The sequence below is a fragment of the Alexandromys fortis genome, unplaced genomic scaffold, assembly GCF_014885135.2.
Source record: "Alexandromys fortis isolate MF-2015 unplaced genomic scaffold, M_Fortis_MF-2015_v1.1 scaffold_23, whole genome shotgun sequence".
Classification (NCBI taxonomy): Eukaryota; Metazoa; Chordata; class Mammalia; order Rodentia; family Cricetidae; genus Alexandromys; species Alexandromys fortis.
In genome coordinates this window covers 681984-708619 of record NW_026067907.1, presented here as the reverse complement: position 1 = coordinate 708619, position 26636 = coordinate 681984, and the positions used below count along the sequence as shown (strand labels likewise).

General features: G+C 45.4%; 1 protein-coding gene across 1 annotated transcript in view; it reads right to left on the bottom strand.

Annotated features, from left to right (window-relative positions):
- Positions 1 to 26636, bottom strand: part of Mthfd1l (methylenetetrahydrofolate dehydrogenase (NADP+ dependent) 1 like) — a 177062-nt gene that overhangs the window by 60930 nt on the left and 89496 nt on the right. Inside the window, exons 21-24 of the mRNA XM_050135766.1 lie at positions 9214 to 9353; positions 4234 to 4275; positions 3136 to 3236; positions 2437 to 2614 (exon numbers count right to left, since the gene is read on the bottom strand). Of these exons, the coding sequence (XP_049991723.1) occupies positions 2437 to 2614; positions 3136 to 3236; positions 4234 to 4275; positions 9214 to 9353 (461 nt within the window). The remainder of the gene's footprint in view (positions 1 to 2436; positions 2615 to 3135; positions 3237 to 4233; positions 4276 to 9213; positions 9354 to 26636) is intronic.

The following is a 26636-nucleotide window of genomic DNA, read 5'->3' as shown; positions in this document are numbered from 1 at the left end:
CCAATCTGCCTCCTTCTCATTCTGGGACAGAGCAGGTTCCCCCAGCTCTGTGCTACAGCGTTTTAACCCTAGAGCAGGGCCACCACTGGTTCTTGCCAACCAGGGGTATTAGGATGAAAAGGGGACAGGCGCAAAGTGCTCTTGTAGGCATGTGGGCAGCTCTCCCAACCCTGTGCTCTTGCTGTAGATCTCAGGTTGACAGATGTGACCAAGCCCTTGCCCCTCACTTGCTTTTGCTTTCTGTTCACGCCCACTGGGGAGTCACGCAAGCTGCAGACACAGTGATGCTGCCTCTGAGATAGTCCTGGGGAATGTGTGAGGGACGGAGACGGGAGCGGTTGCTGGCTTGTAGGTAGACACTCTGGCAGCCACAAACACCTTCTGAGGGCAAATTCATTGACCAGAGCAGCAACCATGAAAGCCAGAATGGAGATGCGAGGTGGACACTAGGACAGTGTCTGCCTGAGAAGAGTGAATTCTGGGAAATCCAGGTTTTATACTTAAGGGCTCAATGTCAAGATGAGTTAAAAAAAATGAACTATAAGGCTGGATATAGTGACACATGCTTTCAATCCAAGTGCCAAGAAAGTGGAGGCAGGAGGGATTAGAATCTAGGGCCACCCTCAGTTACATAGTAAGTTCAAGGCCAGCCTGGACTATATGAAAGCCCGTTTCAGAAAACAAACAGCAAAGCTACCTGACTCCAAGAAAAAGAAAGAAATTCATGTAGAAATCCTGGTGTGCCCATTGCTGGCAGTCTTGAAAGAGATGCACACCCATATGCACACACATACACAATGGACACGTATGGTCACAGCAGCATTTACAGTCGTCATGTGGTGGAAGCAACCCTGTCAGCAAAGTGTGGTATACACACAATAAAGACAACATCCAGTGTCAGTGCGGCAATTTCTCAGAAAATTAGGAAACAACCTTCCTCAAGACCCAGCAATACCACTTTTGGGTAAATACCCAAAGGATGCTCAATTGTGCCACAAGGACATGTGCTCAACTATGTTCATAGCAGCATTGTCTGTCATAGCCAGAACCTGGAAACAACCTAAATGCCCCTCGACCGAAGAATGGATAAGGAAAATGTGGTACATTTGCACAATGGAGTACTACACAGCAGAAAAAAAATAACGACATCTTGGAAATTTGCAGGCAAATGGGTGGAGCTAGAAAACATCATTTTGAGTGAGGGAACCGAGACCCAGAAAGACAGTTATTATATGTACTCACTCATAAATGATTTTTAAACATAAAACACAGAAAACCAGCCTACAAATCACAATGTCAGAGACCTTAGACAACAATGAGGACCCTAAGAGAGATAGATATTCATGGATCTAACCTACATGGCAAGTAGAAAAAGACAAGCTCTCCTGAGTAAATTAGGAGCATGGGGACTATGGGAGAGGGTTGAAGGAGAGGGGAGAGGCAGGAAGGGGAGCAGAGAAAAATGTAGAGCTCAATAAAATCAATTAAAAAATATGGTTTTTAAAATAAGACAACATCCAGTCTTTTTAAAATAGATACAATTTTCACTCGGGCTATGACATCTTCCACGGACGTTACACCATATGAAACAAGCCACAACAGAAAACACTGCATGATCCCATTTATATGAAGTATCTCAGTAGTCCAGCTCCTAAAACTAAGGTGGAATGGTGGTCCCTAGAAAGATCTGTGGAAGGGGAAAACGAGGAGCCGCTACATGGACACGAAGTTTCAGTTTTCTAAGCCGAGACTAGTTCTAGAAGTTGGTTGTACAACAGCGCGAATAGGAAAAAGTATGTAAGATCGTGCAAGGAAACCACAATGAGGGTCGGTGAGCCAGCTCTGTGGATAAAGGTGCCCGCTGCTGAGTCCTGCCATGGTTTCATCCCGGGAACCAACAAGGTGAGAGGGCAGAACTGGCTCCCACAAGATGACCTCTGATTTCTGCATGTGTGCCGTGGCATTGTGTGCCCACACTTCTCTCTCTCTCTCTCTCTCTCTCTCTCTCTCTCTCTCTCTCTCTCTCTCTCTCTCTCTCTCTCTCTCTCTCCCACACACACACACACACACACACACACACACACACACACATGGGAATGAACCATAGGAGATATGGATAATAAAAATGTCTCATAACTGAACAGCTGTGAATTTGCTCAAAATACTTGTTGCTGGGAGGTCAGTCCCTTCAAGCCTTAGTTTATCTCCCAGGGCCTTCCCTTCCCTTGGGCCCACTACTTGAAAGCAGAGCCTCAAGAGCACAGGTTTGGGACAGAAATAAGATGTGCCCTTGGCACCTGGACCTTGTCAGATGCTAATGCCTTATGTCATGAGCTTCCTTCTCTGCAGAGCCTTTAGGAAGGCACTCGAAGCGCCGGCCTTCTGGCAAGACCCCAAAGCCACCAGCCCACTGTCGTCCTGGTGGCGGGGACTTACCTGAACATCGTACAGGAACTGGAAGCGGCTTCTTTTGTTCGCGGCATCTCTCACAGCCCGAGCCAAGTCCACAGACCCCTTTCCGCCAGCCGACCAGTGATAGCAGGGGACCGCATCAAAGGCACCGGCCCGCTTAGCGAGCTCACACACCAAGTCGATCTCCGCGCGGGTGTCGGTCCTGGTGAAGAGAATGCGTGTGGTTTTTGCATCTGTGTTCACTTAGTGATGTTTTGAAAGAAAGACTAACGGTTTATACAGAACTTCACTCCCTAACACTGAATATATTTTAAACATCAAAAGTGGTCACATTGTGTTTAAATAAACCAGACTTGAAGAAAAACAGGTAGAAAGAATCCTCTCTAACATGACTCAACGGTTTCAGGTTGTTAAGGGTTTTTAATTGAGAAAATTTTATAGTAATCTCCTTTTGATCATTCCTTCATGCTGTCAGACTAGGTAGAAAGGGAAAAAAAACCCCCAAAACCCCTCCCTCCCCCACAAACCAAACAGATGGTAATTCATTATTTGAGTTTCATTTCCACAGTAACACTTGAGAACACATTCGTGAAGATGAAACCAAATCAAACAGAATAAGCCGACGATTCTGTGTCTCAAGATGGAGCCGAGACACCCAAGTGCCCTTAGGACAAGTGTGGTCACTAGTGTGGCCGCACCCAGACAGCAGAAAGCTAGACTCACTTGAAGACGTTCAGCGCCACCACGACGGGCACCCCGAAGAGCTGAGCGATCTGAATTTGCTTTTGTAGGTTACAGCAGCCATCAGCCACCAGCTGAATGTTCTGGAAGGAAATCAGCCTTAGTGTCATCATCAATGCCCCCAAGCGAGACCAGCCTCACCACACTGGCAGCTTCTGATTCTATCTTGTCTCACATTATTGCTCTGGAAACTTCTAAAAAGAGCCCTAAGTCACCTTGGGTTTCTAAGAAAGATGGCGGAGACAGAGGCAATTCACGTTAAAATTAGCTTCTAAACCTAGTCTGGGTCCAAGTCCATGTATCTGAGTCTTAGATTGGGCAACTATTTCTATGGAGGGCTGGCCATCAGATAAAACAGCCCTCTCTCTGCGGTCAGCGGGGCAAAAGGCACCCAAGTCCCTGCGATACTGAGGGGGTCCTGCTTGGCTACGCCAGTTAAACCCATGGCGCCACCTGTAGGAGCGATGTGGTACTGCCGCCAGTTAACAGGCGCAGAACAGTTACTGCACTCTGGAAAGCCATAAAAACAACCGCACATCTTTCAAGAATCAGATTTTTTCCTACAACACAGAAAGACACAAGTATAAGCTTCCCTCTTTTCTGGGTCAGGATGACTTCCGTGGGTGTAGAGGACTCCAGATAAACCTATATCTCTCTTTTCTTCAGCTTTCAGAGGTCACCGGACGGGTTTCACCTCTTCATCCCACCCATTTTCACAGGGATTCTTAAAAATCCACACTACAGTATGTGCACATGAATGTGGAGGCCAGAGGACAGCCTTGGCTGCTCCCTAGGAGCTGTGTACCTTTCTTTATTGAGGTAGTCTCTCGCTGGCCAGTGAGCCCCAGGGGTGCACTTGTCTCTGCCTCCCTAGGGCTGAGTAAGCGAGCATGCACCACCATGCCTGGCAGGAATCGAACTCAGGTCCTGCTGCTTGCTAGGCAAGTACTTTACCGACTGAGCCATCTCCTCGGTCCAGAAAAGCACATTTCTAAGAAGTTGCCGGTGGACTTGAGGTCATTCATTGATGGTCAACTGGAAGCTAATCATGAATTGAGTGGAATGATGAGTTTCTCTTACCTCCTCTGTGTATTCTTTCTTGAGAGGAACCCCAGCAGTTACCTGAAACAAAAAGAGTCAAAAACTGAGACTCATCCCATTGCTGGGGACGGGGACGGGACGAGACTCTCTATAGCAATAGTCCCAGATGGCCTGATGAAAGAATTCTACTCAGCCTTTAATAAATCAATTACTGTAATGCGTACACAAGCCTTCCATAGCTAAGAAAAAAAAATAATACTCCAAAATTTTAAATTGTTGTATAGTTAACTCATATGAATGGGGGAAAAAAAAAGAAAATTGGCTCAAACCATTAGCAAACTGATTAGTAAAATCCAGTTACTTGGAAAGCAGACATATCTGTCTGAATCAGACTTGCTTTGGCAAGATTTCTTGAAGTAATAATAATTTCAGCAACACGTACAGCCTTAAAGAGAGAAACCAAACTGTCATCTTGAAAGATACAGGAAACCTGCATCAGTCTTTATGCTAATTTGGCCAATTAAAAATAAATGGCAATCCCTGAATCCTCATTAAAAATAGATCCCAGGCATCACACTTAGCGACGAGCTGTTTAGACACCCCCTTTAAGAGGAGGACTAAGAAGATGCCCGCAGCCAGCACCCCACCCAACACTGCTTTGCAATTAGAAAGACCCTGCCGGTGACAAGGGGAAAAAAGGAAAGATTGAGAGGAAGAAACAGAACTCATTTTCAGATATAAATGGCAGCACAGAATTCCCCAAAGACTTGATAGGTTAAATCCGTACAGCAAGGAAGATAATTCAGACGAGTTAGAGATAGAACATGTAACATAAAAGAACAGAAATACTTCATTATTTTATTTACAAATATTAAGCATATAGGAACAGATCTATAAAAAGATATATGAGCATTTTTTTATGAAATAAGTAGTAACTTTCATTGAAAAACATTCAAACAGATCCAAGCCGATGAAGAGATAGCTAATGTCCTTTGAATAGAAATCCTATAGAGACTGCAGAATCTATAAGCTAATTCTCAGATGCACATGAGGTTTTCAGCATTTAGTTCAGTGGCATAGAACTGGTCTTATGTAGACTGGATTCCCCCAAACCTCAAAAAATAAAATTCACCAATAAGATGCAGAGAGCAGTGAATAGGGGCACCTGGACATCAGACAAACATGAAGGAACAGCCTGGCTTCGGATCTCTGTAGTACACGATCAGATATAACTAGTTCAGGTCAACTGAAGGGAGACCCTGGGAAGAGACTGCTATACTTTTGGGGAAAGGGCTCCATCCCACCCTAAGTCAAAAAGAAGAAAGGGACACTTAGGACAGTGTGGAGGCAATTGCTTATTAATTCCAAAAAAAAAGAAAAGAAAAAGAAACGAAATCTAGTCAGTGTTCCACATGCCTGCACATGCCTAAACACCACGTGTTAACCTGGCGGGAATTCAAAGTGCCAGATATTTGATCAAGCATTACTGTGTGTGTTTCTCTGGTGAGGACATTTTTAGTGAGATTAAATACACAAAACAGTAGACTTCAAGAAAAGCAGGGAGCTATAATCTCCACAATTTGGCTGATCTCAGCTCACCAGCAGACCTGAATACAACACGGACGGAGCTCCTCTAAGGGAACGTTTCCAGCAGGCCGCCATCAGACTCCTGGACGACCAGCTCTTCCTGGACGTGCCAGGCTTTATAATCACGTGACCTGATTCCATCTTACTCTACACCTCCCACCACATAGCTACATATACAATGTCTTCTATTTTCTTAAGAGCTCTGATTACTGGAGTGAATTTAGAGGGTTAACTGCAAAAAAAGACTGTGTGTGTGCCGGCTCAGGGGTCTAGGGATGTCAGCTCTTATGCCGCATCCAGAGCGGTGAGCATCCCGGAAGACAGGCTATGCATTTAAAATGCTGGTCGTGGGACTGGGAATCTTTGCTGTCCTCTCGAATGCATTAGGAAATGCCCAGGGCATTAATAAGGAACACCTCTGGGTGTGTCTGCAGGGTGCTTCCAGAGAGGCTTCATCAAGGCAGTGACATCCTGTGCACTGGGGTCCCTGCCTGGATGACAAGGACCCAGCATGCAGCCAGATGAGCGCCAGCCTTCATCTCTCTGCTTCCCGACTGCGGAGTCTGCGCAGTCATTGGCCTCATGCCCCTGTCTCTTCCCTGCACTGGTGACCCCTATCCTGTTGGCTCAGATCACGAGCCCCAGCAAGCTTTTCCTCCTTTAAGTTGCTCCTTGTCAGGTTTTTGGTCACGGTCATGGGAAAAATAACTGTGTTAAAATGGGCAAGTTCAAAGGTCACAGGATTTTCCACTGCACAAATAACGGATCAAAAGAGCCACCTCAGCTGAGTAAACACACACAAGGCGACCACGGCGATCTGTGCGATGACGTCGAAGGGGAGCAGAAATCACACTGGATTGAAAAGACCAGTACGACAGAGCTGTTTCGAGGGAGAAGCTGACACACTGAGGTGGGCCACATGAAAGAAAATGGACGTAGGACTGAGAGGTGAAAGTTCATTTACTACTCAATGACTGCAAACATTTCCGGGATACAGAACATGCCAGGCCCTGGGACACTGTAACGGAAGGAAGGAAGGAACAGGAAAGAATAACTGGGAAGAAAACACAGCCTGACAATGCAGCACACACAGTAAGAGGTGCAATAGGATTGGAAAGCACGGTGAACATTTTTATAGTCTGGAGGTCTGGGAAAATGCTGGACTGGAAATCTTTTTTTTTTTTTTTTGATTTTCGAGACAGGGTTTCTCTGTAGCTTTTGGTTCCTGTCCTGGAACTAGCTCTTGTAGACCAGGCTGGCCTCGAACTCACAGAGATCCGCCAGCCTCTGCCTCCCGAGTGCTGGGATTAAAGGCGTGCGCCACCACCGCTGGCTTAGACTGTAAATCTTAGGGCTGACCAGTTCCCTGAACAGAGGTGTGATGTTTCCGCCGCTGGGTCTCCACGATTTCCTCCCTTATTCTATAAAGACCGAACCAGACCAGGCAGACTTGAAACCATTTAGAGAACCAAGTCCTTTGGGTTTAAATGTAGGAATGGTAGGGGAAGAAGGGAGCATTTCAAATTATACATACGTACATTTTATCTTGAAAGGAGAAGTTGGTCTAGAGACTCAAACAAAGTCTAAAGTGGAGGACCCACTTTACAACTGGAATTTTAAGCATGATCAGAACTGCCAAGGATTCATGTGTGTCTTTGCAAATTCAAAATGTGTATCTTTACAATTTTTGCATTTGGAATGATAACGCAACTTCAGGCAAAATGAAGAGCTGGCACCAAGTTGGAGTTTCGAACGTGTGTCCCACCAATCCACCCTCGGCTCTGCATGTGGACAAAGTAGGGGGTTTGACTGACATTCTTGACTTCAGATTGACCTGCTGTTGGCCATTGTCTCCAAACCCAGCAAATCTTGGCTTCCTCAGCTATAAAAAGGGATGAGAAATAGTTCCTAGGACAAAGACCAAATGACATAGTCTGCCAAAGGCAAACCCGTTACCATTTATAGTGGATGACCACCCTTGATTATAGTTTCGTGACCATAGTACTCTAATTAAGAAATTAGGTTTGATGTCTTGCATATCTGTATGCCATAATGATATCAGATGGGAAAATAATGAAACTTCAAATAAAAATTTTCCCACTTGGAAACTTCTAAAGTAAAAAATCCAAACAAATTTTAAAAATACACAAACGCCCCTTTTGCCCATTTTAAAGAAAGGTATAAAAATTTTCACATATATTAAAATTAATTGTAAGGTGTGGTGGCACACCTATTTAATCCCAGCATTAGGGAGACAGGGGCAACTCAGTTTCTATAAGTTCCAGCACAGCTGATCTACATAGTGAGTTCCAGGTTAGCCAGGGCTAAATGGTGAGCCCTTGTTAAAAAAAAAAAAAAAAAAGAGAGAGAGAGAGAGAATTTTCCCAAAGCAGGGCCTCTCAGAAGCACACAGTGCTGTTCAAGAGTCATAAGGCAAAGTCACAATTGGCAGAGACGGGCGGAAAGAGGTTTTACGTGTAACCTGTAGTCTATAACAACCATGTGCCACAAAGGCATCCGTAGAAGCACGGCAAACCTCCATCAAAGCCATCATTCCAACCCCAGTGGTCCTCATCCAGGAATGAGCACTTTACTCTTCTGATCTGGTCCACACGCTTTCATAAGCATGGCCTACCGGTATGTCTGGGATGAATCTGAAGACTCAAAAGTGGTTCTATGTGGGCATTGCATGTAGTTGACGTGAATGAACTAAACTCCAAGTGATCTAAGGGGTGAACTTCAAAGAAAGGAAGCAGACTTTACAGACAACTGAAAACATTTATCTAGAATATACTATGTCTCAAACACTAAATCAAACTATATGTTTTCTTTCAGAAAGGTTCTACTCTGAGCCTCGGTTGGTTCTGAATCTGTGGCAATCTTCCTGACTTAGTCTCCTAGGTGCTAGATAGAACTACAAGTATGAGCTTAAAAAACTTTTTAGCAATTGTTTTATGAGTGTTTTGCCTACATGTATATATGTGTACCATATGTATGCCTGGTGTTCAAGGAGGTCAGAAGAGGACATTGGATCTCCTGGGACTGGAGTTACAGACAGTTGTGAGCTACCACGTGGGTCCTGGGAACAGGACCCAGGTCCTCTGCAAGAGAAGCAAGGACTCTTACCTACTGAACCAATTCTTTAGCCTCTATATAACTTGCATTTATGTGTATGTGTGTATGCAACCTGGGTCTATTTATGAGTGCTAAGTGTATGCAGGTACCCACGGAGTCCACAAGGGCATTTGATTTCCTGGCACTTGAGTTATAGGCAGTTGAGAGTCACCAGATGCCGATGTTGGGAACTGAACCCAAGTCCTCTTAGGGGCAGCAAATGTTTTAACCACTGAATCATCTCATCATCTCTCCAGCCCCTGGTTTTTTTGTCTTTGTTTGTTTGTTTTTTAAAGCTAAGATAAAGCAAGAACTTACACTTGGCCCACCTCCATGCATCTTCAGAGCTCGAACAGTGGCCACCAACACAACCACGTTGGGTACCAGGCCGGAAGCTCGGCATTTAATGTTGAAGAATTTCTCCATCCCAATATCAGCCCCAAAGCCAGCTTCAGTCACTGCAGAGAAACAAGCAGGGAATGAATTAGTGTCTGAAAACAGAAGCGAGTGCTGGCAGCCAATGTCCAATGTGAGGGCAAGCGCTCACAATGGCCCCTACTCCTGCCACACCAAGGTCACTGCAAGGCACCGTATCCCATGGCAACCAAAGGTAACCTGACAATGGAAGATGCTCATCGCACAAGGCAGGTTCTACCCTATTGGACTCAACAAGCTACAAGGACTCACTGCCAGGCCAAGAGCTGTCTTCCCAGGACTCTAACTCAAACCAAAGCTTTTCTTAGCACAGATGGGATTTTCAGCTTCGTGATCAGATTCCAAACTTTATCAGAAGGGTGGCTGGTCATTTCCGTTGACAAGCAAAATTCAAGTTCGAGGCATGGCTTAAGGATATTGGTCATGAGATGTGATGAAAGACAGTAGCTTAATTCCAGGACCACAGAGATGCTCACTCATTTCTACGGACTTCTCCGTCGTAGTTAATATAAATGTTACCGTAGGGGCCGGGGAGAGGGCTCAGTGGGTGAGAGCACTGGGTGCACATGCAGCGAACTGAGTTCGAATCTTCACATCTATGGAGAGAGCTTAGTGTGATTGTGTGTACCCATAACCTGTAACTGTGGGGGGACAGAGAGACAGGAGGATTGCTGGGGCTCACTGGCCACCAGCCTAGGGCCGGGTTCATCGAAAGACCCCCCAACTCAAGGGAATAAGGTAGAAATTGATGGAATCGGACATCCCGTGTCTTTCTCTGGCCTCTGTGTGCACATGAGCACATGCATACACATATATGTATTCTTGTACATCCCCTACCCAAAGACATATTGTGGCATTTGTGGAGGTGGCAGATAGAACATGAGTATTGTTTTCCAAAACCACGATAGATACTGAGCCATTAGATTATCTTCCTACCCAAGGGAGAGCCACAGGGCTCTGGTATTCAATGTGTGTGACCCATGTGACCATGGCATCACTTAAGGGCTTGTTAGAAAGGTGGAATATTGGGCCCATGAGATCTCCTCAACCAGAGCCAGAATTTAAAGGCATGGGTGTTTTGCTTGTTCGCTTATCTGTGCACCATTTGTGTGCGTGGTGTCTGCAGAGAACAGAGACCATGCATCCCTGTACAGACAGTTATAAGCCATGTGGGTCTGGAGATCAAATCCAGTCCTCTAGAAGAACAGCCAGCGCCCTTAAGCTGAGCCATCTTTCGAGCCCCACTTAACAGCATTTTTTTTTTTTTGATTTTCGAGATAGGGTTTCTCCATAGCTTTTGGTTCCTGTCCTGGAACTAGCTCTTGTAGACTAGGCTGGCCTCGAACTCACAGAGATCTGTCTGCCTCTGCCTTCCAGGTGCTGGGATTAAAGGCGTGCGCCACCACCGCCCGGCTTAATCAGCATTTTTAAGAAGACGCTCACGTGCAGTGATGATCCATCGTCATTCGGGAAGATACTGCTGATGTAAAAAGTATGTCGGAGTATGCACCATCTACTGACATTAGGACTAATACCGTAAGCAACGGTCCAGATAGGAAGTAGAAGTAAACGACTATTCTGTGGTTTATATAAAAATATTTAAGGGCTGGGGTTGAAGCCCAGTAGCACAATGCTTGCCATGCATGAGTGAATTCCTGAGCTCAAATCCTCGGCAGCACCAAAAAGGCGAAAAGTAAACAAATGAAGGCATTCACGCTAGCATAATTGTTAGAAATTGTAACAAGAACTGAAGGAAGAATCTTGTTCAGATGGAATCTGAAACTCTAAATACACTTATTTCTTACTTTTTTCCTTCGGCACTGCATGTACCTGTTTTGTTTTTACAGAATACACAGAATTCCGTAGTCTCCTGTAACTTAAAAGTGTAATTCTATTTCTGTATCACAAACTTTCAGAATTTATGATTATAAAAACAGCAGCTTGTAATTTTGTTCACTGATGTGCCAAAATTTGTAAAAGTGTTCCCTCTGTTACTGAACATTTGGGCGGTCTCCAGCACACACAACAACACACTGAAATCATATTGCACATGGACTTTAATCTCTTTCAGAGTATACCCTTGGAATAAATTACCAGGGGCCAAGGACATAAAACATCTTTTATGACCACTGACATACATTTGACAAGTCATTTTATTAAATTTTATGTTTTGAAATCAGTGTTTTTAGGTTACCAGAGAAAAGATTAGGTTTCACGGCGTTGCTCTCATTTGTCCCCTCCCCCATCGCGTGCTCTCCCCGCTCCAATTTTTATTACGTTCTCTGCATGGATTTATACCACAACAATGGAAAGGACCTTCCTTCCTTACACAGCAGATGAAGTCCTTCTCATGATTCCATCCATACTGGTCGAAATTAGAGAGGATTTCTTACCTCTGCAAGGAGGCCCTGAGAGACTACTGTGTGAAGATGCTATGAAGATAAAGCTTAAGATGCAGAGGAGGTTCTGGGATGTGGGAGATGTGAGGACCACAGCGAAAGGAGATTCTGGGATGTGGGAGACGTGAAAACCACAGGGAAAGGAGATTCTGGGATGTGGGAGACGTGAGGACCACAGGGAAAGGAGATTCTGGGATGCAGAAGATGTGAGGACCACAGGGAAAGGAGATTCTGGGATGCGGAAGATGTGAGGACCACAGGGAAAGGGATGTTGAGATGTGAGGATCAGAGAAAAAGGGAGGAACTGAGCTAAGACGAATATTTATCTTTCCCTGCTTCCTGACTGTGGATGCAAAGTCACCCACTTCTGCCTACCACCCTTCCCTGCCAGGATGAACTCTCTTCAAACTGAGAACCTAAATGAACTATGTTTCGTTTAAGTTGTCTTTCCCAGTGTTTTATCACGGCAGTATGAAAAGTCATTAACACGAATGCCAAACCCTGACTCTTGCTCACGGATACTGAGGATGAATGCATTTCTTTTATAATCTTTTCCCTTCTTAGTTCTAGCTGTTCTGTCTTAACTCTCAGCATGGCCCTCACATTCTCCTCCGTTCGCAGATTCTAGGGCAAAAAAAATCTGAGGATCGTCACCCGAGAGACAAGGCCTTATTCAAGCAAACCCCCCTCCACACTCCAGGGCAGGGAGGACACTCTGTTGGTATAGTGACTCTGAGAACCGACACCTGGAGTTGTCCTCTAGCCTACGCCCACAGGTACGCAAAGACGTACGTTTGCAGGAACATGCGTGAGCATGCGCATATGACACCTGCGCCTCCTGTGGCAGTGTCTCGCTGCTGAGTTTCCTGCAGAGGCCTACACTATAATACTATCATCTCTGCTCTTCTCTTCCCGTCTGGAACATTCCTTTCTTTCCTCTCCTCGTCTTAAACCCCTTGTCTAAACCCCAGCTCAGCGGCTCATCTCTTGGAAGCTTGTCTGGATCTCAGGCAGGGGAGTTTTCCTTCTTCTTGCCCTCTTGGGTATTTTCTACTTGTTTCTCTCCTTCAGACCCCTTACTCCTGAGATCTGCATCCCTGCCAGCTAACCCTATCAAGTGCAAGCAGCATCCCCATGTAAGCACTCTGCTGGCTTCTACTAGAAACGAGGGACATGCCTTTATTTATCTTGATGTCTCCAGTACCTAACACAGTCCCTGACACATAAAAGTGCAAACACGAACAGCGTGGGACTCAAAAGCCAACGCAAAGATCACAATTCAACTAAAAGACAGAGGGACACATTAAAAATAGAAAAACAAAACAAAGCAACAAAATAACCCATGTCAGCCCTACCTATCCTCTTTTTTTTCCCTTTCAAAACTGTTTTGCTCTTTATAAATCAAAGCTGCAATGGTGTAAATGCCACACATATCTAGCAATGAACGATATTATCGTCTCAAATGTCTAAATGGACAAATTCAGCTCAATTTTGTATTTTAACATACAGATTGGAAGCAAACAAGAAAGTGGTGGGAAAGCCCATTTTAGTTAAGGGGAGGGAAATGGGCTGTGGGTGTGAAGGCCCCAGACTCCAGCTGCCAAGCAACGTGCAGGAACCGTGCAGGGACGGGGGAAGAGCCAGACTCGCCCAATGCCTTGAAAACCTCTGCTTTCTGAGCATGTGATTCTGCTGTTTGTTTCCACACTGCAGGCTGCCACGGAGAAGGGAGAAGGTGGGCCCTTGGGTGAGCAGCCTTTACTAAAGCAGGAAGTGCTTCCCTAAGGCGTGACCAGTGACTAACTTGGAGACGGACACTGCCGGGTTCAGCCTTAGTGCCAGCCTGTCCCTGTGAAGGGGACAAGTTACTCTCCCTGGCAGGTTCTATTTCCTCAGGACTTCCGGGGGAATCACCCACAAGCTGAACCTCCCTGGTGACCTCAAATAAGCTATTTATTCCCTTATCCTATTTGCTGTCCCTAAGCCAGAGTCATCTTCTGTTGAACTTAATAGACATATTCTTAAATCACGGAGCAAGTCCGCTTAGCATGACTTGGCTTTCCTGAAAAGCATGGAATGCAGGTTTCAAAAGGCTGCCTATTCAACAAAAGGCTTGTGATCAAAAATATTTGCGCAAGCCGTGGTCATTATTTGTCTTGGCAGTCTCTCTTCTCCCAGTCACAGGTCTTTCTCTTCCAGCATGAATGGAAACAGGAAATGCTGAGGGACGGGCTTGTCCCGTAAGCACAGACGTTATCTCGCAGGGTGGCTCGGCTCAAACTTCAGCAGCTCAGAAAAGGGGAGTCCTTGGGCCCAAGCTAGAAGGGACTCACAAACAGAGCTCTGGGTACAAGAGGTTGAAGTGTGGGCAGCTGGCTTGGCCACGACAATCCCCCAGAGCGCCTAGCGTCCTGGCATAAAAATTATAGAGCAGGAGTGGCCAGGAGAGCCACAAAATGCTACGCTGCCAACAAGATGAGGCGGGCCATGTGCTCTCTTCAAACACAACCCCCACCCCCTCCCCAAAGGAGGGAATTTGTATTTGCCATAGTTTCCTTATGATGTCTTTGGCTCCTTGTACATACTGAAGAAAATGGCGGTGATAATTAAGACCCAGATTTCAAAACAAACACCCATTTTTATTAATAATGCTTCTTTCTAGAGAAATCCTGTCAAATACATGTTCATCAAAGTCTAGAACAGGATGGCAATGTCTAACTTTCTGGCTCCTCGGTCTAAGAAAATTTCCCTTAGATCAAGTCAAGGGACCCACTATGGTGTCCAAGTTCCTCTAAGGCCCAACCAGGAGTTGTCCCAACTTTACATGTTTTGCTATCCACCATTCTACTCAGAGTGCTTCTCACTAAACCTACACAGTGTGGGTTTTAGGAAAAACTGTCATTTCTTCTCAATGGACAACTGAATCTCTGCTACCCTGTGGGGCGTCTAACATGCAATTGCCTGCCTGAGATTTCCCCATTTAGGAAGGCAACTGAACTTCATTACTGGGATGAAGATAAGTTCATTCCCCAGTGACCAAGCAGCATGACTCTGGCCTTTCTTCTAGTTTTAAATTTCGTGGTCTACATGAATATATGGTCTACATATATGGTCCCTTCCCCCTCCCACCAAACTCTTTTCCAGTAAGTCTTCCTCCTCTCATAGCTTGTTATTGCTTTTATTATCTGCTTTGGGGTCCAGTGCGCTTAACTATGGTTGTTTGCACATGCAAGGGTGACTGACCAAGAATATGACTACCTCCCCAGGGCAAGCATTAACCACTTATAGTCCCCTGGGTGGGAGGTGTCATGGATCTACCTCACTCACGACGGAATGCTGATGTGGCCTTTCCTTTTTGAAACTACGTTTATACTTTTAACCCCTCTTACCCCCCAAGACAGGGTCTTACTAGGTAGCCCTAAACTCCCCTTGCCCCCTGAGACAAGGTCTTATTAGGTAGCCCTGGCTGCCCTAAAACTCTCTGTGTAGACCAAAGTGGCATCAAAGTCACAGAGACCCATCTGCCTCCCGAGCGCCAAGATTAAAGGTGTCTGCCTGTCCTTAACATTTTGTTTACTTGCTTGAATGCAGGTAAATCTGAATTCCACCCTGTGTCATATTTATCTCCGGCTATTCGAATGCCTTAACTCTTGTCCTTATTCCTACAATACCACAGGCATCACAAACCATAAAATGTCATCGAGTCCTTCTTGAGTGGAAAGACGCTGTTCCCTGGTACCCCCACCCCACTAGAGGGGCGAGGAAAACACCAGTTTCTGAAGATATTTTTGGTCACTACTGGCATCTAAGTAAGAGACACCGCTAGGCATCCTACAATGCTCAAAACCGCAGCCTGCTTCCAAAAAAATCAAAGGCATCTTCATCCCACTCAGGCAGCCAGCTGAGGGTCAAGCAGAACAAAGGCGGGCTGGACTTTGCAGACACTCCCTCGGAGAATATTAGAACCGCACGGGAGGCTAGACTACAAGATTGTGCAAGCTTGTTATGTTAATTGCTGTAACCTCATCCACTGAGATCCCGGAGTCTGAATTATCCAAATAAAAAATTCTGCTCAGCCCAGCTTTGATGTATTGCATCAATAACGGGATCAGTGCAACTAGGCAGTTGGGGACTAAGGTGACTCCTGACTTAATAATATAAGGAGGAAGGAGGGGCCATAGGAAACTGCTCGGCATGGGAAGACAAAGGGGGTAGGGATGTCAGTCTTACTGTTAAGATGTGTATACGGTGAGGGAGAGGGGACTATTTTTAAAAAAGCAGGCATGAGACATAGACCCAAATGGAACATCTACTGTGCATTTCCACCGACCCTTTGTTCTAGTTCTATTCTGTTGCTTTGAGAGCACTCTGACCAAAAGCACCTTAGAAAGAAAAGGATCTGTTTCAGCTTACAAAAGCCAAGGGAAATTTTTTTAATCAAGGGCCCAGAGCAGGAACTGGCTCATGGGCCCTGGAGGAATGGCACTTACAGGCTTAACCGTAGGCTCATGCGCAGTAAGTTTTCTGATACATCCAAGTTTTCTGATACATCCCAGACTAAGCTGCCTAGGAATGGTGTCACCCATAGTGGGATGGACCCTCCTGCATCAAGACAATGGACATAGGCCATGTGATCTGGGTGATTCCTTCCCTCTTCCCACAGAAAAGCGGAGCCTTTAAGCGGAGCTTAAAGCCTATGATGCCACTGCTGGGAAGGTTCCAATCACTGTGCTCGGGGTCACTGGGTTTCGCTGTACCGAAACCCAGGCGCCTGGGATTACAGTCTCTGAGGGTGTCTCTATTCCACACCGCCTTGCTGACACACCAGCCAAGCACAAAACATTTCTCTAGTCCAACCGCTCTCCAGGAAAGTTCAATACCGTTGTGCTCCAAGGGCATTTCATTCTTTGGCTTCAGTAATTTGTTACCTCTTAGAGCAATTCACGTGGGGATTACCCATCACCTCTCCTAATTGTCAGTTGCCATGGCAACAGAGGTGGGGCTTAGGCACTGGAGAGCAGATGAGATTTAGGGTGAATTAAGAATGATTTTAGTGGATGCTTCAGGGACTTGGGCTATCAGGATTTGGTTCCTGACACCAAGCACAGGTAGCCCACACAGTACATCGTGGTGGCCCTCCTCAGAACCAAGAGGTGTCCTGGAGCCACTTCCCCACTTGTCTGAGACCCCCCAAGACTTCTCTTTAAAAACCAGACACCAGCTCTCTCGCCATTGTTTGGAGGAGTGGGCAACTCTAACTTCCTGCCTTAGAGTCTCTGTACCAAAATGCAGACGGATTGGGAAAAAAGGAAACTGATTTAGTTTTGAAATCCTCATTTTTGTTTCCCAACTGAGGAGACCCTCCTTCCACCGAGCCAGGTTTTCCTTGAGTTTCTCATACTTGAAGAACCTGAAGATTATCACTAGAATTGCGAATTGAATTTTCACCTTGTTAGGTCACGAAAACACCCTTTGTTCCATAAGCACTCAGAAGATAAAAGAAAAATCAGTCCTGTCAGATTTCATAGCTACTTTATGGCAGCGATAAATACTCTGTGTGATGCACGCAACACACACATATAATATACCACATATTGAGTTCTCCATTATCCTTGGACGGGAAATTGGATTTATGGGCTGTTGAAGTCCTCACCGAACTAGTCACTCACTGTAACCAGCTCAGCTCAGAATGGGCTGGAAAAAAAAAGTCTGCACAGGACAGATTTGGTCAATTCTCAAAATGAATTCTTATAAACAGAGGGGAAAACGAAACTGCAGCTCTCGTCCAGCCCACACCTTACTTTCTCACGACAGACGAGAGATGCAAGGGACGCGCACAGAGGAAGAAATGAGGCACACGGAGTGAGGCGTCACCCTGAAGCACTCTGGGTCGTGAGTTCTGAGCAGGGCTGAAGGAAACAGAGATGGAGTCTCCACAGGCCCCTTCTGCACTGGGTAAACACACTTATTCGTTACAGCTGCCTGCAGATGAACTCAGGAGGAGTCGGTTCAAAGTCACCGAAGCACACGCGTTCTGCGCTGGAGCTCAAGGTAGGCTGGCCTTGGAGGGCTTTTAGTTATTTTCTCAGTGGCTAGAAGGAGACTAAGTAACCGGGATGAGTTGCCCAGTCACCCACAAGGGAGGCTCCGCATTATTGTTACAGCTGAAAAACAACGGTGACCTCGGTTTCAAACATATTAATTGTGTGTGAGGAGCTAGCTCGTCTTAGGCCTACGAAATTTTACTAAAAACAAAATCCTTTCTGCTCTGTAGGTTCTGTTTATGTAATTCCCGGTCCCTTGACTTTATTAAATGTAAAAGAGTTGAATTTCCATAGAGGATACAAAAAATATGAACTTACTGAGCACATATTTGGAGTCTGAAGGAAGAGATCAGTAAAACCACAAATTAATGTTATTTTGAAGACCCTTCTCTCGTGCCCAGTGGCCAGGTCGAAGCTGAGGCACGGAGCATGAGGAAGCTATTGGGGGTGTACTCTAGGGGAGGAAAAGGAACATTAACAACATACAATGAGCCCACAGGGTCAAGTGTGATGATACAGGGCTGCAACCCCAATACTGAGCAGGGGGAGCGTAGAGGCAGGATGCTTGGGAAGCTCAGGGCCAGTAAGGTCTATACAGTGAGTTCTAGTCCAGTCTGAGCTACAGGGGGAGACTCGGCCTCAAAGAGTCAATGATAAATAAACAGGACACAGGGCCACTTGGATAGTGTGTGTGTGTGTGTGTGCTCATGCGCATGTGTGTATACAGTAACATGCTTTAAAAAAATAAAAAATACCAATGTACTTTGAAAGAAGGATTCAGAACTTTCTCCACATCTCCAGAGATTAATTAGATACAGTAATTTAGAACCATCATGAATTATCTTGTTTTGGAAGTTGATTTTGGTCAAAGGGAAAATTAAATTTTGGAACAAAATGCCTAGTTAAAAATAAAGTTATGCACTCTACTAATTGTTTTGAGACAGGGTCTTACTACGTAGCCCTGGAACTCACTCTACTGACCGGGGTGGCCTTGAACTCTGCCTCCGAAGTGCTGAGATTAAAGGTGTGCCCTACTGTGCCCAGTGTTACATGTTAGCTTTACTGCCCACATAAAAATGTAAGCTCTGGACTAGGTGAGTTTGCTTTTTGGATGATTATACGGGGCAAAGCTGTCCTCTTGCAGCTTCTGAGATGTGGACTGTATGTCCACTCCCTCTGCCCCGAGACAAATTCTGAAGCTGAGGGTGGTGGTACACACCCATAATTCCACACTCAGGAAGCCATGGCAGGAAGACTGCCAGTCAGGTCAGCCTTGGCTGCACAGTGAGGCTGTGGCTTAGAATAAAAAAGAAAAAAAGAAAGAAAAAGAATTCTGCCTGGCTTGGCTACTAACAAGGGTGTCTTAACAAAATGGAAAGACAGGACAGAGCCTTTTCTATAAGAGGGGATCATGGAAATACATGTAAGGAAGAAGGCAGGAAATGTGGAGGTATACACATCTTATCATAAAGCCCCTGCAGAAAGGACATGCTCACAAAGCCAGGACAGCTCGTTCTGACTCACTAGAAACTCTGATCACAGAGTCTGAAAACTAAGCAAACAGACTGGCTTTCTGTGAAGTTCTTTTATCATTTCTAGATTCCCAGAAGTCATGAAGATAGAAGCAAAATATATTAAAAGTGAAAGCTATAATCTTTGGATGTGCTTTTTAATTTATGGCATGTATATATGTATGTGGGCATGCATACACATACCTGTGTATACACGGAAACCAGGAATCTAAGTCAGGGTCTTCCTCATTTGCTCAACACCGACTCTTGAGGGATGGTCTCTCACGGAACCTGGAACTCACTGATGGAGCTAGGTGGGTGAAGGAGCTCCAGGAGGCTGCCGCATCCGCCCACCCCCACCCTTCAGTGCTGGGGTTACCGCCGGCTTTCATATGAGTGCTGGGATCCAAATTCAGGTTTTTATACATGCATGGCATGTGCTTTCCCAGTGGAGCCAGCTCTCTGGACCCTGGGATGATTCTTGCACACATGTGGCTCATAGAGAAATTACTTCTGCCTCTGTATTTTAGCCAAACATTTTCTGGGAAAAGGATCACCCACATCTTTATCTAGGAGAAAAAAGAGCAAAGCGGGGGGAAAGGCTTGCCCTTTTCTTACAAATAGACCACGGTAGTGTTGGCCCATTCTGTTCAGCACTGGCACCCAGGGCAGAGGAAGCCCCTGGGAACATCACTCATTCCAGCATTAGCAACCTCTGTGCAGCGCCATAGGGAATAGGGCAGCTGACATCCAGGAGAACTTTGAAAATACTGATGGATGACTTACCCGACCATGGAGCAAAACAGGGCGATACCATGAAGGAAGGATAATGGGCTATAGCAATAAGAGGGCCAGACAAAGGCACATTCCTTGCCAGGCGGTGGTGGCACACACTTTTAATCCCAGCACTTGCAAGGCAGAGAGGCAGGCGGATATGTGAGTTCAAGGTCAACCTGGTCTACAGAACTAGTTCCAGGACAGGCTCTAAAGCTACATAAAGAAACCCTGTCTCCAAAAGCCAAAAAAAGTGTCCTTAACACTTATTCCTTGACATGGTTAAAAGAGACCATTAAAGGCAATGGTATTTCAAAATGGTAGTGAGCATGTGGATTACTTTATTGGGACAACTGGCTGATAACGGGGCTCTCTCCCTAGAAGATGACTCCCCGGCAGTTAGAGGGGCTCATGCTACACTCTGGGGGGTAATCTACAAGGCCGGAGCTTAGAGATGCAGGGTATATGCACAGATGCTTCTCGTTTGTCCTGACACACACACACAAAGTTGAGAATTCGATAAGCTGATGATAGTACATTTCATGTTTCCAACCCGTGGAACATTCTCGCCTCACGGAACATCGCACTGCAGCCTACGAGCGGTTTCCTTGGTGATGGTGGGGCTGACTGCCTAGTATCTATCATGTTACTATCACCAGCCAAAAAGAACGGAGATCCCGAATTTCCCAGGATGCTGTCCACAGAACAGAGATGCTCTCCTACTATTGTGAGGTTTGTGTCAGACAGGGGCCATCTGGACGTCTACAACATTTTCAGAGCACAAACACACAATATTGAATTCTATTTTGCCTTTGCACATATGTTCAAAATGTATGAAAAACACAATGGGGACAGGCCCCCATGGTCCTAAGAGTTGTGACGTTGGAAGGAAGGACCAGAGCCAAGTGCCTAGCACACCTTCTGCTATTACCCGCCCAAGGATGCCGTCTGGTGTGCTTGGTGAAGGGGAAAAGGAGGAAATTTGGGTCTGTAATTTCAGAGGGTGTGGTTAATGCCAAGACTGGCTGTTGGATGCTGTCCACAGAGCTTAATATAAATGGTAATGGCAGTGTGTGAGTGGGCTGGGCGCTTCAAGCTGCCTGCTGGAGGTGCCGACAGGGTTTGTGGACAGCATGTCACACTTGCCTTTACCCTGGGATGAGCAGTTCATATGCAGGCAATAGCCGACCAGCTGAAGCCAGGCAGGTGGGGGCAGGGCTGAGATTTTCTGTGCAAAAAAAATGACTCTGGCTGTTATTTCTCACTGAGTTCCAATGTAGTCTGCACTGAGTGGCAGATGCGTCCGTTTTAACTCCTGACTCAGCACCGAGGCTAGAGCTGGGTTTCATGCAGCTTCTAGACACTGATCGTGTGTTTGGGCATTTCTGTGTCCAAACATACTGAGCTCCAAACACCAGCAATCTCAACACTACCTTCATCTGTATTTTTCTCCCCATATCCTTTAGTCCTTTGGATTATTTTATAAAATTGTGTGAATATTTTGGGTGAGTGTAAATGGCTTTTACTCTTTAAGACCAGGCAGCAATTTCATAAAATAATGCCTCAAAATACCTAAAATAACTATGAAAGTAGTTGTTTCCAAAAACCACTTCTTGGTTTAGGATACACACAAAAGAGAGAGTTTGGAGTGGAAATGATTTTAACATACCATGAACAGGAAACCCTCCAGAGTCCTACACGTATATCCCACGGCACTCCCAGGTTAACACAAATATAATAGTGGTTTCTGCTGTCTTGATTCAAGGCTGAATCCAAAGCTTTTTAGCCAACAGCTGGTTTCCTCGGTGCTGACTCTGAGTCATCAATCAACGAGTTCTGGGGCCGGGAGATGGCTCAGGGGGTACAGAGCTTGCCGCACAAGCCTGAGAAACTGAGTTTGGATGCCAAGCACCCAGTTAGACTCAGCACGTGTGTTTGTAACCTAGCATTGGGAGGTTAGAGAAAGGAATAGCCTGGGGGCTCAATGGCCAGCGAATCTAGACAAACGTGAGCTGAGCTCCCGCCTCCCCAAGAGAACTGTCTCAAAAAGGTATGGCGGAAGGCAATAGAGGGGGATACTTCACATTGACCTCTGACCTTTACAGGCATACACACATCACACCAAGAGTTATGACCACATTCTACCCCTGGAAGTTCAGTTCTTTCATCAGTTAAACTTTGCGCAAACCTTGCCTCTCTTCTAAATTAGAAATGTCACCTTGATTTCGGTCCCAGAGTTAATGCCGTGCAGAGAAAGGAAACCCCGTAGCCTACGCTAAATACACAGGAGGAAATGATTGAAGTGAAAAAAATACTAGGGTGTCTACAAGCAGGCTGTTTTCACAAATGAACCAATCAGGACTAGGCTTACCCACAAACATGAGGAGCCAAGAAGAAGTGGCACAATGCCAATATCAGCGTGATTTTCTCTCACATAAATGATGATCACAGCTGGCACTCTGTGCTGGTGTACCAGCTCCTCTGACATCTGGCGCTGCTACTACCCAGGGGTCCAGGATTATTGCTGGAGTACCCACCATCATAACTAAATGTCCCAACCAGTGGGGAATGAGGAAGAGAGGCACACCCCTTTTCAAAAGACTTCCTGGATGGGCTGTGGCTCAGTAGGTGGAGGGCTTGTATAAGGGCCTGGATTCTACCCCACCACCTCCTAAACTAAGCAAGGTTGGCAAATGTGTGTAAGCTTAGCACTCTGGAGGTGGAGGCGGGAAGATCAGAAGTTCCAGGTCATCCTCAGATACGGGAGTTCAAGACCAGCCTTGTCTCAAGAGAGAGGGACACAGAGAGATGGGGTGGGGGCTGGGAAAGCTAAGACCTTCTGGGATTCACCATGGTCACCCTCAAGCTGAAAGCGGTAGTGTTCAGAATGCTTCTCCAGGAAGAAGTGAGCTCATGCCGAGTCATCTCTGTCACCACCTGCTTTGTGCCTTTTCCTGAAGAGATGTCAACAACCGTGTATCCACCCTAGGTAGGGCACTGACAACAAGCCAAGGAAAGCACCCCAGAGAAGTTGGTGGAACCATGAGTTCGCTTGGTCGGGTTACTGACAGGAGCATGGGTGACTCTCAAGCAGCTGGGTCAGCGAGAATCGCCCCCTACCATCCCCACCACCAGCCTGAGTGACCACCAAGGACAGCCGCGTCGCTGGAGCTCATGGTCCACCACGCAGGTTGCTCTTCCAAACAGACACCCACCACACTGCTGTGGCGGTTTACAGATCAGATGTCACCTCAGGGAGGAGCCTGGTGAGTCTTAGTTTCCCCAGAGGCTTCCAGGGCACTCCTTGTAAGTTGTTTTAGCTTCCAGATCCCCACTCCCCACCCCCATCTGTTTTGCAAGGTCTTCTTTTTGCTAGGAGGTCAGGAGGTAGGAGGGGCAGACCACTGAAGGTCTCATGGGGTGTTCAGGAGGGTCACTGGGATAAACAAAAGCATGGTAGGACACCTGAGGTGAGTTAAGGCCCCACCAGGGGACACAGAGAGCAAAGAAGAGGTTCTGAGGAGAAGAACCAGGCATGCAAGGCGGAAGCCAGAGAATTTGTATTCTGACAGTGGAATATTACACGATGAAATAAATACTGCTTTAAAAGTGTTTAGACTCAAGGGAGACTTCTCCACATGGAATTAACTGAAAAGTCCAGGATATGAACTTGTCCTCTAGGCTGGCTTCACGGTGCTGAAGCTGGACATATAGCTAGGAATTATAGTCTTTCTGGGAACAACTTCAACCTACCCTTCATGAGCGTTGCTCCAAAATTTTGCAAGGCCAATGGGCATGATAAAACTTTGATTTAGAATACTTGCCTAGCTGCGCAAGGCACCAGGTCTGATCCTGGCCACTGTATATACAAACTTGGTATAGTGGGCATACCCATAGTCCCAGCACCCAGGAGGTAGAGGCAGGAGGATTAAAAATTCACGGTCATTCTTGGCTACACAGTGAGTTTAAGGGCAGCCTGGACACCATAAGATTCCAATAGAAAGAAACAAAAGGATGAGAAGGAGAGAGGGAGGAAAAAAGGAAGAAACCATCTTTGTAATGTCCGCCTTTTGCTGGGATAATAAACATCACGATAAAATATTGTTTATACGCATGGTGCTCTGGGCCACACAGTAACAGTTATACAGCCAACGGGTTCTCAATCTGTGGGTCAAGACTCCATTAGGGGTGGAATATCAGATATCCTGCGTATGAAGTATTTACATTACAATTCATAACAGGTGCAAAATTATAGTTCTGAAGTAGAAATGAAAGTAATATTATGGTTGGGGTCATCACAACATGAGGAACTGTGTTAAAGGGCTGCAGCATTTAGGAAGGTTGAGAACCAGTGCTGTAGCATTTTCCTAACACCAAACCTACTCGTCCTGAATAAAGACAAGACCAGGCTGAGAACATTCCAAAGGAGGCAGGAGAGGTGGTCAATTTAGGTTCTGTTTTCTCTCTCCTCTCTCTCTCTCTCTCTCTCTCTCTCTCTCTCTCTCTCTCTCTCAAAACCAATTCTCTTAGACGCTAGACAAATGGATCCCGAAATGGTGACACATGCATGTAATCCCAACACTCAGAGAGGAAGGCAGGAGGGACAGCAGCTCCCAGCCAGTTTCAGTTATACACTGAGTTGGAAGCCAGCATAGGCTACATGGCATCCCGTATCAAAGTAAAGTTAAAAAAATAAAAAATGGGGGTTGGAGAGGGAGATTGGTCATTAGGATCCCTTGCTCTCCTGCAGAGGACTGGGTTCAGTTCCCAGATAAATAGGCGTGCACACATACATACATAAAATGTTGAAAAATCCAAGAGCTCCTGAAATCATTTGATGCAAACATTAAAAGAAAACATCCCGTTAAGAAGTTAAAAGGGAGTGCATTCAAAAAGGCTCACAGCACATTCCCTCATTGCTTTTGGAGCAAAGTCAGTGCAGCATAGAACAGCCATAGGTATCAGCTTGACAAAGAGAACATGGGATCACTACTCAAGGTATCAATAACTTTCAGTTTCATACATGGCTGTATTTTTCTTTCTCCACGTTTATGTCTCGCTAAATGTATTCCTATTTTATTTTATAGCGTGGAGAAGGGTATGAATAAATAGGATCATTTTCCACATTATAATATGTTTAACCTTGACATAAAGGAAGACTATTGACTTTTACATATTTATGCCGTAGCCAACTGGGCAAGCTAAAACTTTTATTACTTACGATAAATTTAAGTTGGTGCCTTGGATTTTATCTCTGCATGAACATATATAAATAAGAGAAAAGTTATCTATGCTTTTTACAATGTTCTTTCTTACCCCACTAGGTCTCCAGGGTAAGATAGCAGTGGTTACAGACATCCTGGCCAGGTTGACGAGGTGTGCCCAAGAGGAATGTGATTTACTGCAATGCTGTTCCCTCATTTCTTACTTTTAATTTTGTTTAAATTCTTCTATTGTCTGTCTTTATCATTTCATCCAGACACCTCTTTTGTTTCTAGCTTTTAAAACTCTGCTTTGTTGTGAGTTAGACAAGCAGCCCACAGGACCCTACACCCTTACGCCGATTTCACAGCGACAGACTTTCTACCAAAACATTAATAGCGAAATGATGAGAATTATTTATAGTTACAGGTGACTGGAGGCCTGCAGCTTTTAGAGAGCAACAAGCAATCTGTTTCCTCTCCAGAACACCCTTCTCCAAAGATGCAAAGAGGTCCCTGACAAGGCATACTAAATTATACTCCTTTAGGAATTGCCAGTTTCCCAGCTTTCCTCGTTCAAAATTCACTATGTGCCTTGTGGAGGAACAGTATCATATTGTAATTACACCAAATACTGCTAAAAAATGTAAAAAAACAACCTCACATAATTGCAATATTTGGAACTATAAAAGGCAATTTGGCTCCTGTCCAGCACCCTGAGGCTAGATGTTCTTGGTCCAGATGGGTTAGGATAGCAGTCATATAACGTAATCTGAAAACTGATTGTGCAATGGATGTTAGAGAAAATCCTTTAGAAGGCTCATGTAATCACGAGTTACAAAACTCCAGCTTAACCTCAGGACCACTTTTTAAAGTCATTCTATGTCAGCCCTCACAGCACTAATCTCTCCGCATCACGATGTTTTGACAAGGGTCTTGTTTGAACTCCACATTTTACGATGATAAGCAGAACGATATGCCAAGCACGCTGTTTGGAATATACATAAATCATAAATAGGAATGAGCCACAGAGCTCATTTTTAGACACATTTGCATCATGCAGGGCATAAAGAAAAGGTCAAGGTCAGGTTGAGCTTTCCTATCGTGCAGAATGGCTTTTTAAAACATTTTACTTTTTAAAATGCCTCTAAAAATATTTATATAAACCTAACTATTTTATTATTTAATTTTATGTGTTCGGGCGTTTCGTTTGCATGTATGTATCTGTGCATCACATGCAAGCCTGGTACCCTCAGAAGCAAGAAGATGACATTGGAGCCCCTAGAACCGAGCTACAGACAGTCGTGAGTTGCTAGGTAGGTGCTGGGAATTGAACCCAGGTCCACTGTAAGAGCAGCAAGTGCTCTTAACCACTGA